Consider the following 16,796-nt stretch of genomic DNA (forward strand, 5'->3'; position numbering starts at 1 on the left):
TAAAGGCATCCTGCAAACACAGCTCAGGGCCTCACAGAAGTAAATACCCATGGCCATAATGGGACCAAGCAGAACTTTTAGCTCCTACTCCTGTGTCTTGGTGATCTTCATTTTGTAATCTCTGCTTTCTGTGGGGGAGCCACGTTCCTAGCCTGGCTTTGTGTCTCCCTCCTTCACCCAGAAGAACACCAGGTAGTTCTCTCCCCACTAGCCCACTGGACCAGCAGCTTCGCAAACCTCAGAGAGCATCGAAATCCCCCGGAGGGCAGGCATGTGAAGACACAGATTGCTAGGTCCACCCCCAGAAGCTCTGACTCAGTAGGTCCTGGGTAGAGAATTTGCATTTCTGAAAGCTCCCAGGTGTTGCTGACACTGCTGGTCCTATAGGTCAAGCCCCAAGTTCTGAGACCCCAGAGTCCACACAGCTTGTTTTCCCACCCAAGTCCTGTGAATCTCTATCTCATGATGTCCTCTATGTAAGAATACCCTTACCCCTGGGAGTTTGGGGAGAGCATTGGTAATGCAGCCTTGGGGAGCATCTTTTTGAAACTCAAATGCACGTTAAAGTCTCAAGGATGTTCAGTCATGAAAAACAAAACACAACCTGGTTCACTTCTCTGTGCAACTTCAGAGTTTCCCAAAATATTAGCACATGCAAACCTATGTTTTCCAGAACCCTTATTAACCACCCACGGAACCAGTATGTCTTCACAATACACTTTGCAAAACAGTGCACTGGAGAAATGATGAGGGAGGGCTGAATCAGACACTCATGTGGCTTTGTATGATCCCCTGCTGTCACCGGGGAAGGCTTTAAGAATCACAGGGAGCCCAGCAGAATCCCTGTCACCTGGGAGCCGGCCGTGTGGGTGACCAGGTCTCAGCCAGAGGCCTTTCAATCCCCAGCTCCTGTTCCAGTCCAAACTGTGGCTTTTCCTCTAGACTGGAGACTCAGGAAGGTATTTACAGTCTCTTAGCTGTGCCTTTATAAATCCTTGCTTCCCAGGACCACAAACAGGCATCCTGGGCTGGTCAGGGGGCGAGCCCTGCTGCCCTTTCCTGTTGCACTGCGCATGACTAAGGGCTTTGTCACTCTGAATATTAAACATGAAAGAGAAATACAAATCAGCAACCCAAGGTTAAGGGCAGAGAGGAGTAACATACATGTTTAGGGAGCCTGGGAATCAAAGAACGTCTTGGATAGGTGGCAGGTGCTGATGGGGGAGTGTGCTTGGGATGGGGAGCAGGTCGTTGATTCAGACTATGATGAGTGCCTTAGACCTTAGATTGCCTTCTCTTTACCAGCGTTGGAAATCTTTAACTGAACCAGCCAAGGGGTGCCAAACATTCTTGTTAATTTGGGTAAATCCTTTCAGCAATTGGGTATCAACTGGAGTACAACGACAGCATGTCAATTCAGTTCTTTCCCTCACCCTCTTTCACTCCTTCTCCCACTTTCTCTCCTCTCCCTACCTCTCTCCCTCTCCCTCTCTCCTGCTTTTCCCTCTTTTCCCCTCCCTCTCTCTTCCTGAGCCACGTATGCTTATTACTTTTTGAAGTCAGCCACTCTAACACACCTCCTTCTCCTATAGTTTCTGGGTCTTACTGTCAGGACCCTACACCAGAGACAAGTGGGCCAGATGGGCATACTAACCAATGAGACAAAGATGGATCTTAATCCACTTTGGAAATCAGCAAAACAAAAGCAAGGAACCATTGCTTTATTTCTAATGGGCTAAAGCTACCTGCAACCCTGAATCACTATTGCTTTCAATTAGTAAAATGTGTGAAAACCAGTGTAGCAGTCAAAGGATGATTTGGGCCCAGAACTCCCTGGGTCGCTTGCCAGCCCCAAGTTTCTCGGTATCCTTCTGCCTCAGTTTTCTGATCTCTGAAATGGGGCAGACAATAGGGCTCTTTTAAGGAATAGTCAAGTTAGCATAAGTAAAACAAGCAGGATGCCATTAGCAAGTGGTGAGTGCCTGTAGGATAGGTTGTGTGTGCTCAGGGGTGGCACTTGCAGGAACCCAGAGGTTGGACTGCCCGAGGTCTGCTTGTTTTCCCGCTTAACGACAGCTTTATTGAGACATAATACACATACTATAAAGTTTACCCTGTTAAAATATGCAATTCTGCGGTCTTTAGTACACTCACAGAGTTGTGCAACCATCACCACTATCTAGTTCCAGAACATTTCTATCACCCCCAAAAGAAACCCCATACCCATTAACAGTCACTCCCCACTCCCTACTTCCCCCAGCCAGCCCTAGGCAACCACTAATCTACTTCTAGTCTATATGGATCTGCCTATTCTGGGCAGTTCTTTCCATTTCATGGAGTCATACAACATGTGGCCTTTTGTGTCTGGGACTGCCCAAGTTTGAATCTCAGCCCCAGAGCTAAAAAACTGTGTGACCTTTAGCCCCAGAGCTAAAAAACTGTGTGACCAAGTTCTCCTGGAATTCCTCCATCTGTAAAATGGAATTAAAATCATACTAGATACACCACAGAGTCATTAGGAGGATTGAATATACTAATTAATACAACTAAAGTACTCACACAGGGCCCAGCTCATAGTAAGCACTACTAAGATGTCAGCCTCCATTACGGCCACTACTACTAATATTACTAGTCTGCTGTTCCTCTGCCCCAAAGCATGCGACTGGTGGTGGGAACCCAAAGATGAACAGAGCACAAAGAACATAGCTCTTGCCCTCCCCCATGCACAGCCTGGTGGGGATTACATGATTAGGAAACCAGTTTAAATGAACACAAAGTCTTATCATATGCACATTTAACTAATGGAAATCTAGCTCTTCCACCAAAAAGAGAAGGAAAAAGAACAATTTAAATACTGCAATTAAATGCTATAAAATTATATCTTGCATATATTCCTTATTATGCACTGTACATCACTGCATGCATTATACATTGTTATATATTGATTACAGTACAAGGTTGCATACACAGAACCAAACACACTGCAATTTAATGGGCAACTTAGAGATCTCAAGGTTAATGATGACTCTATGTTTGCCTGAAACCTTGACTTTATAATCTAACCCTTGAGTAAAATGTGACTCTATTATGTGTCGACAACAATAATTCACAATGATTCCAGATAAATGAAATCAGCCAACAAGTAGTTGGTGGAGTTGGGCGTTAGGCTGAAGTAGGTTCCAGCTGGTCAACGCCTGTTTGCGAAGCACCGCTTCTGCCCTCCACAAGTTCACAGTCTCATTTTGAAAATAAACCACATAAACATACTCATAAGAGGTTGGTGAGTGGCAGAACTGGGTTTAGGAAATAGATGGAAATAATCTCTCACCCTACCAGCAGACAGGACAGGAAGATATGAGAAGGGCTGTGCTCTTCCCTGCCCCCATCCATCCCTTTGCCTGCTTTGTCATTCTCCAGAGCACACAGCACCACCTGATAGACATCGTGTATCTACCCATTCATTTTTTATTGTCTCTCCCGCAACCGGTATGGAAGCTCACTGTGGCAGGGGCTTTGTGTACACTGTTCACTTCTGTATTCCCAGTGCCAAGAAGAGAGTGAGCACTTAGAAGGTTGTCAGTAAGATGTGTTGGTGAACGAATGAATGAGGGTAATTATTTAGACAACCTCCACTTTTCTTCCATCTTCTGTTCCCAAAACACCCATAGTCTGTTCCTCCAATCTCAACTCGTTTATTCCTAAATTGTTCAAAAGTAGTGGGAAAGTATTCCTCAAAAATGAGGGCCTAAGGTAGCATTCCAGGGCTTTGGCATACTGGTACCATCTAGTGGGAAAGAGCATATTTGCAGGTGGGTGCTAAACTGAATTTGGAGGGTTTATAAAAACAACCACCACAACTGTTTCCTTTATCATTAACTCTACTGAGGAAGTTTCCAGTAACACATAATGGTGGCAACTGGAATCCCTTATATACTCATGTTCTACTCAGGGCGTGTACTGTCCATCCAAGCACCCGTCATGCCTCTTCATTTTTCTGCTCAGAACTTTTCTAAAACCATTGTTGCCCCCAGGGTCACAAAGGCTCAGCAGGGAATCACAGAGGAAATAATGGCACCAGAGGCCACCCTTGACCAATGGAAGGCGGGCATAGGTAGATGTATACTCCAGCCTCCTATCCTGCAGAGGGACCATTCTGAAGCGAGTTTTACACAGTTCTTCCAAGGGCCCCCAGCAGCAGTCAGCCTCCATTGCCCATGACAATAACCAGCTCAAAGATACACTTTTTATTGGCTTTCCTTCTTTCTTGTTTTACAGTCCTCATGTCTGTGACCTGGAATCATCTCTCACATCAGCTCCCTGCGTACAAGCCTGTGCCTCCATCACCGTTTGGGAGAACTCAATCCAAGATACAGGGTTTAGCACCAATATACCTTTGGGTGGTGAGAAAGCCTTAAGAATTGTAGTCCAGATAATTAATATAAAAGTTAAATTATTATATCTTTTAGAGCTGGTCTAAGAATTACATTCCATAGTTGACTACCAGCATCTTTACCTTGATCTAAGTTAACGTAGAATCCCAGTGATATGTGGTGCTAAAGAAGTACCACAGTTCTCATGAAGACAAGACAACAAAGAAAAAGTTCTGGTCTCTATCCCTGGCCTCTGCCTTATTCCAATTTGACCAACTGGTGAGGCAGCTAATGGTTTAGATGAGGGATCAGCAAACTACAGCCTGAGGGCCAAATCCAGCTCTGCCTGTTTTTGTAAATAAAGTTTTATTGGAACACAGCCCTGCCCATCTGTTTACATATTATCTGTTGTTACTTTTATACTACATTGATAGCATTGAGTAGTTGCAAGAGAGACCATATATTTACTCGATAGCCCTTTACAGAAAAAGATTACCTACCTGTGGTTTAAGTCATTGGTTGCCATAGTTTTGGATTCCCAAAAGCAAAATTTTAAGAAAAACAAAAAACAGAGAATGGCAAAGGTTTGCCAATAACACTTTAACACTAAGGACAAAAATGCCCTCTATGTATTAACCAACTTCATTTCACAAATTATAAGACATTTTAACCCTAAAAAGTAGAATGGTCATTACATCAGAACAATGAACATTCCATCCCCAAAGAGAGTAGTGGATAAGCTCAGAACAACTGCCTATCCCATTTAAAACTTTTTTTCAGAGCACTATCATTTTCCAAAATTATCATGTTTACTTATTTTTGTTGTTTACTCTCTTTCTCCCTTATGAGAACATAGACTCCATGAGGGCAGGCAATCTTGTCTTTCTTAATCACTGCTGCTCACCCAGTGTCAAGCACCCTGCTTGAGATATGGTCATTGGTCGGTAAATATTTGTTAAATGAATGACTTACTCAAATGTGGAGTGAATAGATTGGGGCACAGATACATCCTGAGAGAGGCAGAAAGGCAAGGTCACTGTGTGGGTGGTGAGGACTGGGGCAAAGGGGGAGTGTGTGTATCTGCCAGCACAGGGGCTCTGTGAATGCTCCCTACTCTATCTCCAGGACATGAAATGGTGCCAGGCACATAACAGGCACTCAACAATGTTCACTGAATTAGTGGCTACCCTGACTAAAGGTCCTTAAATTGAATTAAAAGGAAAAAAAGAAACCTCATCTAGTAAAACACACCTAAACTTCAGGTTAGATTCAGTCCAAGTGCAACCCACTGTAGATCTGAGTGTCTGGATATAGATACAGGCTGTGTATTTCTCATTTTCCTATAGATTGGGGAAAACAGTATTGTAGACAGTGGCACTCAGGAGACACTGGCTTGGACAATGGAGTTCCTTGGCATTCCCAGGGAGGAATGCCGTCCAGCTTCAGGGCTCAGCAGCAGGCAGGAAACTGCCAGAGAATTTACCTGCACGTTGGAAGCTGCAGAGGAGCCACACCCAGGCTGGGTCCTGGCCTCTGCGTGGCTGTTCTCCCTGGGATGACTGTTCTCGCTGGGGGAAGCATGTGGTGTGGGTAGCTTGTTTGTCCCTGGTCAAACACAAGGACTCATCGATAAAGAATACAAAATAACCCTGAGCTAACCCAGTTCTGAAGGTTGTAACCAGTAACCCAGAGAGGAGGTCCAGGTCCCACGCCTACTTTTAGAGACAAGGAGTTCAAAAATGAGGTCATCGCAGGCAGCTATTTTGACTCCAAGAGAGCCAGAGAACAAAATAGTCAAGGAAGAGAATTCTTACATCATTTGAGGGGACAAGGGAGCAATTTTTTATATACCAGGGAAATATGGAGGAAAACTCACATGCCCAGAAATCAGAAATGCATGGGTTCAAACCCTGATCCCAGTTCTTAGTGGCTGTGTAGCCTTAGGCAGATGACTCATCCACTCTGAACTTCTTTTCATCATAGATAAAAATGGAGACAAGAATAGTTGTCCCTAAGGGTTGCAGTGAGAATTTGAGATAATATATGCAACTGGCACTTAGCAGTAAATTATACAATAAGTTTACTACAGTAATTTGATTTATTTTAAATAATAATAATAATCATAAGTGCTCATGGTGTTGGCAAGCATACCCACGTACATACTGCCATGATAAAGCCTCCTGGGAACAGCTGCTGGGAAGATACATCTAGAAGATACGATCCCACCAGATCAAAAAATTTTATGAAGCATAAAATCTCCAGGAGAATGATCACTGGGGAGCTACCAACATGAGATTTGGCAAATCCTTCTCTGCGAAGCAAACTTTATTTTTTTAATGTCCGTACAATTTTAAGGACACAAGTATTTTTCCCCTCTAAGTCAGCCAGATGCTCAAGTCCATGGCCCCATGGTACCTTCAAGCCATAAACTGCCTTGCAGCATGGAGTATAAAAGTTAATGCAACCAGTATTCTTTAAGCTCCTAGCATTGGCAATCATGTGATGAAGCCATAAGCATACACTTATTTAATACTCACCTGCTAGGCAAGTGTAGAGAGGTGTAGCCTCTCCTTTTGTTTAGACACAGGAGGAAACAGAAGAAGAGGGAAAAAAGGTAACTTATCAGAGGTCACACAGCATGCAAAAGGCTGGGTCAGAATTCAAATTCACTTCTCAAAGTCTCAGAAGTCTCCCTGATCCTCATAAACTAAGACACTAGCTCCTCTGGGTCCCAGGAGACCAGAGGCCCTGATTCACCTCCAGCACTTCTCCTATTGAGGACCAGGACCGTGTTGTACTCATCTCCGGATCCCCAAATTAGCAGAATGCTTGGCACTTGCTAGATATCAAAAATTGTGGGAGGAAAGAAGAAAATATGGGAGGAACAGAGGGAGGGTAGGAGGAAAGATGGAAGGAAAGGAGAGAGAGCACAGCAGCCTCACCCCTTCAATACTATCTTAGCCCCTATTGTTTCCTATCGTAATAATTACCAAATGTGTATATTTCAGCTATTTGCTTTCTTGTTCCTTATTGGCTGCCCTCAGTAGACCACAAGACCATGAGAACAGTTTCCATGTCCATGTCCATCTTGTTTACCTATGAACTCCCCAAATGCTTCAGTAAATACTTAGCAAGTAGACAACTGTACATCCCTCACCTTCTGAGGATAACGTACCTGTGCTGCTTTTTTTTTTTTTTTTTTTTTAGAGAGAAAGCAGTTGTTAAACATTTAGCAGCATACCACTGCCTGGCACCCAGCTGAAGAAGATTACTATACCTAGGAACATAAACATCACCAAGGCTATATCTAGGATGCTGAAATGAAGCTTTGTTAGCATTCCCAAAGTGATTGCTGAAAATAGTAGATCATTATTTGCTTCATGTAAGAAATATTTCTAGTGCTGCTGATTGAATGTTCAAGAAACAATTAAAGGGCTTAGCAATGTTTCTCTCAAATATCTTTTGCATGAAAAGCCTCAGAGATTGGTTAATTATAAAGGCTACACATCAGTCACTCTAGCCAAGGGCATTGCCAGGCCCCACGGTGCCCATCCCAGATGCAAGCATGGATTGGTCTGCAGACATTAGCGTAACTTGGGGCCCTGGATGCCTTGCGTGAGGAGCATTGCTGCAGCCTGGCTAACACCCCCATGGGAAGAGCCCTCAGGCCCTGTTTATGATGTCAAACACACGGTTCCTTGTTTGGGCAAGTGGCTCCAGCTTTCTGCCAATTGGAAGAGCCAGAACTCAAGCTTGCATCTTTAACACCCCCCTAGCCCTTGTCCTGCCATCTCAAACCGAGCCCTGCCAAATTCTCCCCTAAATGTCTCTTGGATGCTCTGAGTAGGGTGTGTCTACTTCTCTCATCTGCACTGTCACTCCCTAGTCTAGAGCAACAAGAGTCCCTGCTCTTCCTATGATCTCAAGCCTAGACTGGCTTCTCCCTTCCATTCATATCCAGCTCCATCCACTAACTACACTGCAGCCAAATTACCTTTTCAAAATAGAAATCTGGCCTTGTCACAGTATACCCTCCCCGTGTTGCTTTCAATGACTGCCCATTGCTCCGGGACAAACACCAAAATCCTTGAGATGGCTGACAAGGTGCTAGCGGCTCTGGCAACCCTGGCTGTTCCTCACACCACTCTCTGGGTTGTGTGGTGTTTCCTCCTGCACAGGCTTCCCCCAGGCCGGGCCTTCTGCCTGGAATGCTTCCCCCATCACCACACCCTAGTGTTCCTTTGTCCATAAGCCGCACTGCTCCTCCAGACTGTGGCCCAAGCAGCAGGCTATCAGGGAAGCCTCCCAGACCCTTCATCTGGATCTGATGCCTTTCTTATATTCATTCATTCATCCATCCATTCATTCATTCATTCATGTTTACTGAGGGCCTACTATATGCCAGGCTCTGTTCTAGGCCCTGGGACTACAAAACCGATTCAATCAGACAACAACACGTGCTGTAACAGAGCCTATATTTTAGTAGAGGAGAAAGAAAAGGCACAGACAAGCAAAACATATAGAATGACATGATCTCACACAACTGTGTTTCCTTCCATCTAGCAGTTGTCTCTGTTTTGAAATATTTATTAATTGACATTGATCTCCCCTGCCAGGGGATCTCTTGGGGTCTGAGCCCCAAGGGAACAGAGACTGAATCAGCCTTACTAGCAGCTGTACCTGGAGCACACAGTAGGTCCCACATGTATATAATAGGTATTTATTGAATCCATTTGGTCCCAGGTGAATCTCCCTGAAGTCAAGTTGCTTGAGTGCTTGGGGCACAGAAGGGACAATTCCTAATACAAACCCCTAATGTCTCTCTGCACTTTGACAAGGCTCTCTGCAGTCTCTCTGGCTGTAATTTTGAGCCACAGCAGGAGTCAGCAAATTTTTCTGTAAAGGCCCAAATAGTAAATATTTTAGTCTTTGTGGGCCATATGGTGTCAACTCTGTTGTTATAGCACAAGCACAGCCATAGACGATTATATAAATGAATGGGCATGGCTATGTTCCAATAAAACTATTTATAAAAACAGGCTGCAGGCAGGAATTGGCCTACGGGCCATAGTTTGCAACCCCTGAGTTAGATGATCCCAGATGCCCCGCAGCTTACAGCAGTTGAAGGCGGGGCCTGTGTGGCCTGAGTCAGCCATGGGTTCTGCTGGCAGGGTCCAGCAACTCTCCGCAGACCCCACATTGTTTGACAGGGAGATTATCCCAATAGCTTGAGCTTCAGGCATTTGCAGTCACCATCTCCTGCAGCTCATGGAAAAGCAGTTCCCTGCCACCCTGGAGGAAAGAGACTTTGGCCTAGAGGCCGCATAAGGCAGGAATGAGGCTGCCACGTTCCTTGCAGGGTCCCCAGGCTCCTCCAGAGGCTGAGCTCACTTCCTGGCCCTGCCCAGGCATGCGGCAGGGCTGCTCTCAGCTGAGCAGCTGCTGCCCTCCACCCCAGCCCAGCCTGCGCTCAGCTGGGAGACACAGGGGCTTTGTGCTTCTGTAGCAGATTGGGTGACACTCACTGGGGCCTTTGAAATGAGACATGACATGTTAAAACGTGCCTATTGCTAAGGCTAATTTTCAGGAATTTGACTTCTGCTGGCAACTGACAGAAGAAAAACAATCACTTTTTTTTTGTATATGTATGTAGGTATATTTACGCTGATCTTTGGGGTCTGTGGCTACTGAAAACAATAGTTACCTGAGGCTTACCTGCTGGTACGGGATGAGTGGACAGATTAGTCTAGTATTTATGGAGCCAGAGGACATTAATTGTAGCATTAGCACTGCGTGTAGACTGTGGTGGGTGTTAACTGCTAAAAACAGTTACAAAAACATCACACAAACTGCAGTTGGCACTAGAGGTGACAATGTCCTGTGTATAAAAGCACTCTAGACAACAAAGCTATGAAGCTAACATTACCCTGAAGTTATAAATGCTCGGAGTGTTAGCTCAGTTCTCCCAGAGTTCCCTGCAGGACTAAGGACAGTAAGGTGTTGTGACGTTCTGATGATACGCATCCTGTGCGTGAGCAACACTGTTGGAATGGCAATGCCCGGGGTGTCACTGTACTCCAAGGGCAGGGATGCCCTTGCTGTAATACTTCGTACAGTGCACTAGGGCCTACATATTATCCAGTGGTCCCAGAGCCCCTTGGCTGCTGATGCATAACAATGTTTAAGGTGTACCAACACCCTGGTACCAGCACTCAGACTGACTGAAAACTGCAGTGTGTCACTTCTCTGGGTGTAACTATTCCACATGAAACAGTGACCTGGGTGTTGTGTTGCTCTGGGTAGCCCTAGTCACCTAATGGCATTGATGGTAATAATGTTCTCAGGGAGGAGGTGCAGTCCCCTTGGTCATGTTCTTCCAAAGTTCACATCCATGTAGTTCAATCAGAGCAATCAAAAAGGGGCTAGTCCCTTCCTTTCCAAATAGCCTATCACTGAAAAACTGACTACATCAGTTTGATCAAGGCTCAAAATTTGCAAAACCAGAAGTTCCCAATGGAAATGCCTACAAGGGCAAGTAGGTAAAATAAATGAGTACAATGGGCTGGGTGGACAGTAGGGAGTGGAGGGGATTGTGGCAAACTACAGAGGCATGTCCTAAAGGGGGCAGTAGTGACTCAGCTCCAGGGAAGAGTGGCCTTGCAGGAATGTGGCTCTAGGGCTGCCTAACCTTCTGACATTTTAAGAAATGCAAGAAACCTGTTTTGTTTTGTTTTGTTTTGTTTTGTTTTGTTTTTTAATGTACAATATCCTACTTTTCAAAACATTTGGGCCAAACAAGAGACATCCATGAGCTACATTTGGCCTGTGGCGTCTACTTTGCAACTTCTCCCTGGAATCTAGAGTTGCAGAATTGGGATGAATGGGCTTCAGCACCACCAAGTAGATATCTCGAGGTTCAACCTGCTATGCCAAAGGGCGACCCATTCATCTCCATGAGCCTTGGCTCAGACGGCATTTCAAGTTTGAAATGTCATTTCTTCTCCTCCCTAGCCTACCCTTAGAAGCTTCTCTCAGTAGAGAAAGAAATCACTTTCCACCCTAACTCCAGAATAAAGCCACTACTTCATATCTGGTGAAGGTGCAGGGGGTCCTACAGTCCAGCCAGTCATCATTTGTACAGTCTGCTCAGATAGAGGGAGCCAGGCCTGGGGTCCCCAGGTGGCTGCAGAGGTGATAAGCTGCGGGGAATTGTATTGGCAGCATCCTTCAGGAGGGTCAGATTCTCCCAGGCGTGTGGGTACCTTGCCCACAGCTAAGTGGAAACGATGCCAAAACCAGTGGTCACTCGATTGATTCTGTCCAACTGGTTATTGTAATTGGATGACAGACTGATATTTCCCTCTCCTTTTCAACTGGTGTTGCACGGTGAGTGCATCTGGCTAATGATTCGCTTTTCTGGGTAGTGACCTAATGGGGAAGATTATCTCCTTTCACAGGCAGAACTGTGCCTGCCGTTTGGCTGCCTAAAGAGTAAAACCAGGTCCAACCGAAGTCAAATGCCAGGAAATTTCAGAACTTCCTCACATATCATACTGCATTGTCTACCTTTGAAATGTTCCCTGCTCTAATACTCAGAGGGGATACATAGTTGAAGAATAAAATAGAACAGAAGCAACTACAATAGGGAAAAAAAGGAGGAAAGATACTCAGTGCAAAATGACAGGACTTCTCTTTAGGGGAGCTTGTAGAAAATAACTGAAAATAAGGAGAATAGTTTGGTTTTGATGGAGCTTCTACACTGAAGTTCTTTAAAATATGAGCTGTAGATTTAGAATTTTGTAATGCTGTGGATGGAGCCCTCTTCTGGAGAAAATTTTCAACAGGTATTAAAACAAGATCAAAACACACAGAGATGAACACACACACATAAACACACACACACACACACACACACACACAGAAATATGTAATACTGTTGGCTACTGTCATTCAGATGCGAATTGAATCCATAGTTTGGCCTTTTCCTTAGCTTCCACCAGATAGAAATTAACTGGACTCCCCAAGCAACTATCTTTTTGGAAGGAGGTAAAGAAAGAAAGATATTCTCCAGAACCCAGCTGTACTTTTACCTCAACAGTGAACTTCAGATTGAGACTCAACATAAACATCCAAATGCTGGTACTTTTAGATAATGCAGTTATTGGGTACATTGGTTTGTTGGGCAATGGCACTGTAACACACAGAGGATATTTCTAGAAAAAAAATAGATTTATTTAATGGAAAGCCCAAGGGCTAAAGATAGAAAAGAAGGGACGGAGGCAGAGCAGGAGATATTAGCTAAGATGACTGTTGGGGCTTTTAATATAGACTGTGGTATTACATAAATTCCAGATCACATATTCAGCCTTACAGTTTATTAAATCTCTTTGGGGACTTGCTAAAAAAGTTGTTCAGACATATGAACGCTACCACTTGGCAATTCCTTTCACCACTTATATCTCTGCTTCCCCAGTGCTTTTGAAATCTTATAGGCTGTCACATGTTGAACCCATCTCAGAGCAAGAGATGCCCTCTGCAATTCTCACAGTCTTTCCTCCCCATCAAAAGGGTTCTGCAAATAAACACTGCCCTTAAAATACAATATATGAAGTTGCAGGGGCACTAGAAGACACTGATTCTCATTTAAAATCAAGATTCTGACTCCAATAAAAACCTCCCCATTTTAAATCAACATCTCAGAATTCCGTGGAAACTTTAGTCACTCCCAAGTGACTGCTCTCCAAACCTGAACCACTCCCTAAAATCCTAATTCTTGGGGGATTACTCATTCATTGTTAGAACTTTTGCCTGCCTAGATGTGATACCCTAATTGGGTTGGGGGTGGGGGAATCATATTTACAGTGGAATTTCTAGCTCATGTCCTCTCTTGATTTGTTTCACATTCATTATTTATCATAGCCAAATTCCAGAGGCCACTTCTGGTAAGGGCTTACCCAAAATGCCCCAGGGGAGAAGAGAGGTGACTGCTCCTCAGCTTTGCCAGCTTCCAGCCATTGTTGCTTAGAATTCCTCTTCCCCCTTCCAAAATGCCTAAAACAGCAACCTAGCCAATAAACTTACAGAGATTGATGGCTTCCAAAGCCAGACCCAGAGTACTACAACTGTGGTAGAAAAACACACACATATTTGCCTGAACACCACTAAGGCCGAGTGACTAATTTGCTTTATTACATTGTTTTTCCCCTTTCCTCTGTTTTCTCTCTGCCTCAGGAAAGTTTTGTTTTCGCTTGTTGACTCAAAGGCTCCAAGACTCTCCCCTCCTTTTGCTACGGCACACAGAGCTCTGCACTTGAACCTCTTGCCGGTTCACTGATTTGCACCAAAATGATTTCCCTGCAAGGTGCTATTGCTACCAGGATATCAATTGCCGTCCTAATGTGGACATTTGCTCTGATTATGAATTACAATCTAAGAGAGAAATAAGCCTCTTAGGGCGGGCAATTAAATTCTTCGTAAAACCTCTGCTCCCCCATCCTAAAGAAACTGAGAGAGCTGACAGCCTTCAGAAGCCACCTGTGTCAGTCAGGCCCTGGGAGAGGAGACACACCAATTGCTTTGCAAAAGGCATTATGTAAGCCCCTAGTGCATGGGAATTGCTGGATGCTGTCATGTGGTCTGATTTGCTCGAAGGAAGACAAAACTTCGGCCAAACCCTGGAATCCACACTGAGGTCAAAACATGCCCACGGAGAAAAGGACTGTAAAGTCCTGGGTAAGGCAGTGGTAAGTGCTCCCAGACACCTCAAGCTCCCAGAGTGCTAGGCCTTGTGCTAAATGCATTACCTAGGACATGCTGTTGAATGCAATCCAATCTGCCTAGCAATCCTAGGAAGGTGATAAAATTACTTCACCACAGAGAATCTGGAAGCTCAGAGAGGTTAAGCGAGTTGCCCAGGTGGTACCACTAGCATATGGCAGAGAGGATCTGTCTGAATCAGAGGCATGCTCTGAACCACCCTGCTAAATTGGGATATATATATCTATATATCTATATATAGATGTATAGATATATATACACATACACACACACACTACCTCAGGGATAGAGTTCACAAAGTCTAGAAAACTGGCTCACAGACAGGCATAGGATTTGTGGCAGAACTTAAAGCTACAGGGACCCCAAGAGAATCAGCCCAAAGCCCTAGTAGAAGAAGAGTATGACTGGGCAGTGATGAATGGGGGCTGTGTATCCAGGGAAGAAAGAAGGCATGAGTTGGGAGGGGGCTCAGCAGCCAGGCACCCTACTCTGCCCCCAAGCACTATCATCCACCCTCACACCCAACTCTGAGTCACTACCATGGTTACTGCTTCCTGGGACACTGACCCATTTCCAAAGTCTAACCCCAACATGGATGCATCAGTGGTCTCCCCTTAGAAGGCTGCATTGCATCTCTGCATCCCAGCCAGCCCCTGCCTGGGACTCTAGCTGCCTCACCCTCCCTCTCACCCCACTCACACACTCACACATGTGCCTCTTCCCCTGGCATCCAGGAGTCCTGGTCAGGAACTCAACACCCATTTCCAGCACCCCAAGGCACTCCCTGTCTCCTTCCCTCCTCTCTGCCTGGCCCTGCCTTGATCTCACCCACCCACTTGTAGCCTGCTAGCTCATGCCAAGTCCCATAGGCTGCCAGGAAGGCCAGGGGGGACTGGGTAACAGTGCTCTCAGAAAACAGGCCCTCGAGCAGGGCTGAGCCTGCCGCCAGCCAGCACCTCCAGTCTGGCCTCCTGAGAGTACTGCTTTCCTGCCCACAAACTTCCTGAGATCTCCGAGATGCAGAGATGGTTGCTTAAGGACCACGTCTCCATCTCCCCCTCTCCCGGGTCGCCGGCCCTTCCCTCTCGCCTCAGCGCCCTGAGGGTTAACAGGGAGCTGCAGCCTGGTGGGCAAGGCTTGAACTTTTCTCCGCGCTCTGCGCCCGCCCGGGAACACAGCAGAAGCGGCATTAAGGGCTCAGGGCCGGAGCTCCAGCGGGCCAGACAAAGGGGGCGCGGGGGCGGGGGCGGGGGGGAGTGGGCCTGGGGCCTGGGCGAGGGGACGCGCTCAGGCCCTTCCGGGCCCGAGGTCAGGGAGGGAAGGGACCCCGATGCGGGCGCGGCCGGCGCCTTTGAGCGACAGCGGCAGCCGGGCTGCGGCGTTCGGCTGGCCCGAGGCGCCTTCCAGCGCGCCGCCGGGCTGGGCGAGGGGGCCCGGGCGCCCCGGGAAGTCGGCGATGCCAGGCCGACCTCTCCAGCCCTGCAGCCCGCAATCCCGACCCGAGCTGCGCTTCCCCGATCGGCGCTGGGTTGGGGGAAACCACGACTCCTTGGAGTCGCTTCCAGCTGAGTCTTCGATGCGTGAGCCTCCGGAGGAGGCGAATCAAAGTTACCCCACTTGATGTAGGCGAGAATGTCGCCCCTGCTTGCAAAAAAAAGAAGAACTCGGAGCTCTCTCCACATCTCCCGAACATATACATACACAACCCGGAGTGGGAAAGCAGGCCCACCCCCTCGCCCCCCAGGATCTCAGGGGCTGGGTATGACCTCCCTTCTGAGCCCCGAGCTGTCTTCGCCGCCGCGCCCGGAGTCCCCTGACCCCCCGAAAACCCCCTCGCCCAGCCCGCGCCAGGCAATCGGAAGGCAGAAACGGGGCGCGGGGTGCGCCCAGCAGCCTCTCTTCCCTACCTGGGACAGGAGAACGCACAGGACGAGCGGAGTTGTCGGCTGCATTTTGCCCAACTAGAAGCGCCTGGCGGCGTTTTCATTCATGCACGCGGCTGCACTGAGCATATTTTCCGTGGGAGCCAGGCTTTGAGGAGAGGCTCTGCCTCGCCAGCCAGCCAACTTCCCAAATAGATCAGCGGCAGCATCACGAAAGCATTGGGTAGAGGCTGATGACCAGGACCAATGGCTTTACAAGACGGATTCCTTCACAAAGCTCCCTCGTTTTTGCATGGCAGATACGGGGCGAGCACCTCGCGCAGAGCGAGCCCCTCGGAAGAGGCGGCCCGTTCGCTTTTTTGGACTGTTGGGGCCCAGCCCCACAAATCACGCTGGGCAACGCCAGATGATGCCACTTTTCCGAAGAATGGAATTCCACCGGGTACTGGCGGCCACTTCCAGCCCAGTGCAAAAGATTCTCTTTATTAAAATGTTAATAAGATCCACTTTATTTCCAATAAATCAAATAAAATGACCCCAGCAGTTCCAGCCCTTTCTACGCCAGGAAAGACTTGGCGGTGGATTTTCTTTTTTTTCTTTTTCTTTCTTATTTTTTTTTCAGTGTGGCCCAAGTCATGATGGTGTTTGGTGTTTCCTTGCCATCTCACAAATCACAAAGACGACAGATCAATTCTAGCTTGCAGAAAAAAATCCATCAAGGGGCAATAGATTTTATTAACTGCTCAGGTGAGAGTCTGACTGGCCG

At 46.7% G+C, this 16,796-nt stretch overlaps 1 protein-coding gene across 2 annotated transcripts in view; it reads right to left on the reverse strand.

The window, feature by feature from the left end:
* The window catches only part of CDH13 (cadherin 13), a 1,028,096-nt gene extending 1,011,731 nt beyond the window's left edge, over positions 1 to 16,365 (reverse strand). Inside the window, exon 1 of one of the 2 annotated variants that reach the window (XM_068528121.1) lies at positions 16,055 to 16,361. In XM_068528121.1, the coding sequence (XP_068384222.1) occupies positions 16,055 to 16,099 (45 nt within the window). In that variant the 5' untranslated portion in view covers positions 16,100 to 16,361. Of the gene's footprint in view, positions 1 to 16,054 lie in introns of both variants that reach the window. The other variant, XM_068528122.1, reaches the window with a different exon arrangement.
* Between the last annotated feature and the right edge of the window lie 431 nt (positions 16,366 to 16,796).

Source organism: Eschrichtius robustus, chromosome 19, assembly GCF_028021215.1.
Source record: "Eschrichtius robustus isolate mEscRob2 chromosome 19, mEscRob2.pri, whole genome shotgun sequence".
Taxonomy (NCBI): domain Eukaryota; kingdom Metazoa; phylum Chordata; class Mammalia; order Artiodactyla; family Eschrichtiidae; genus Eschrichtius; species Eschrichtius robustus.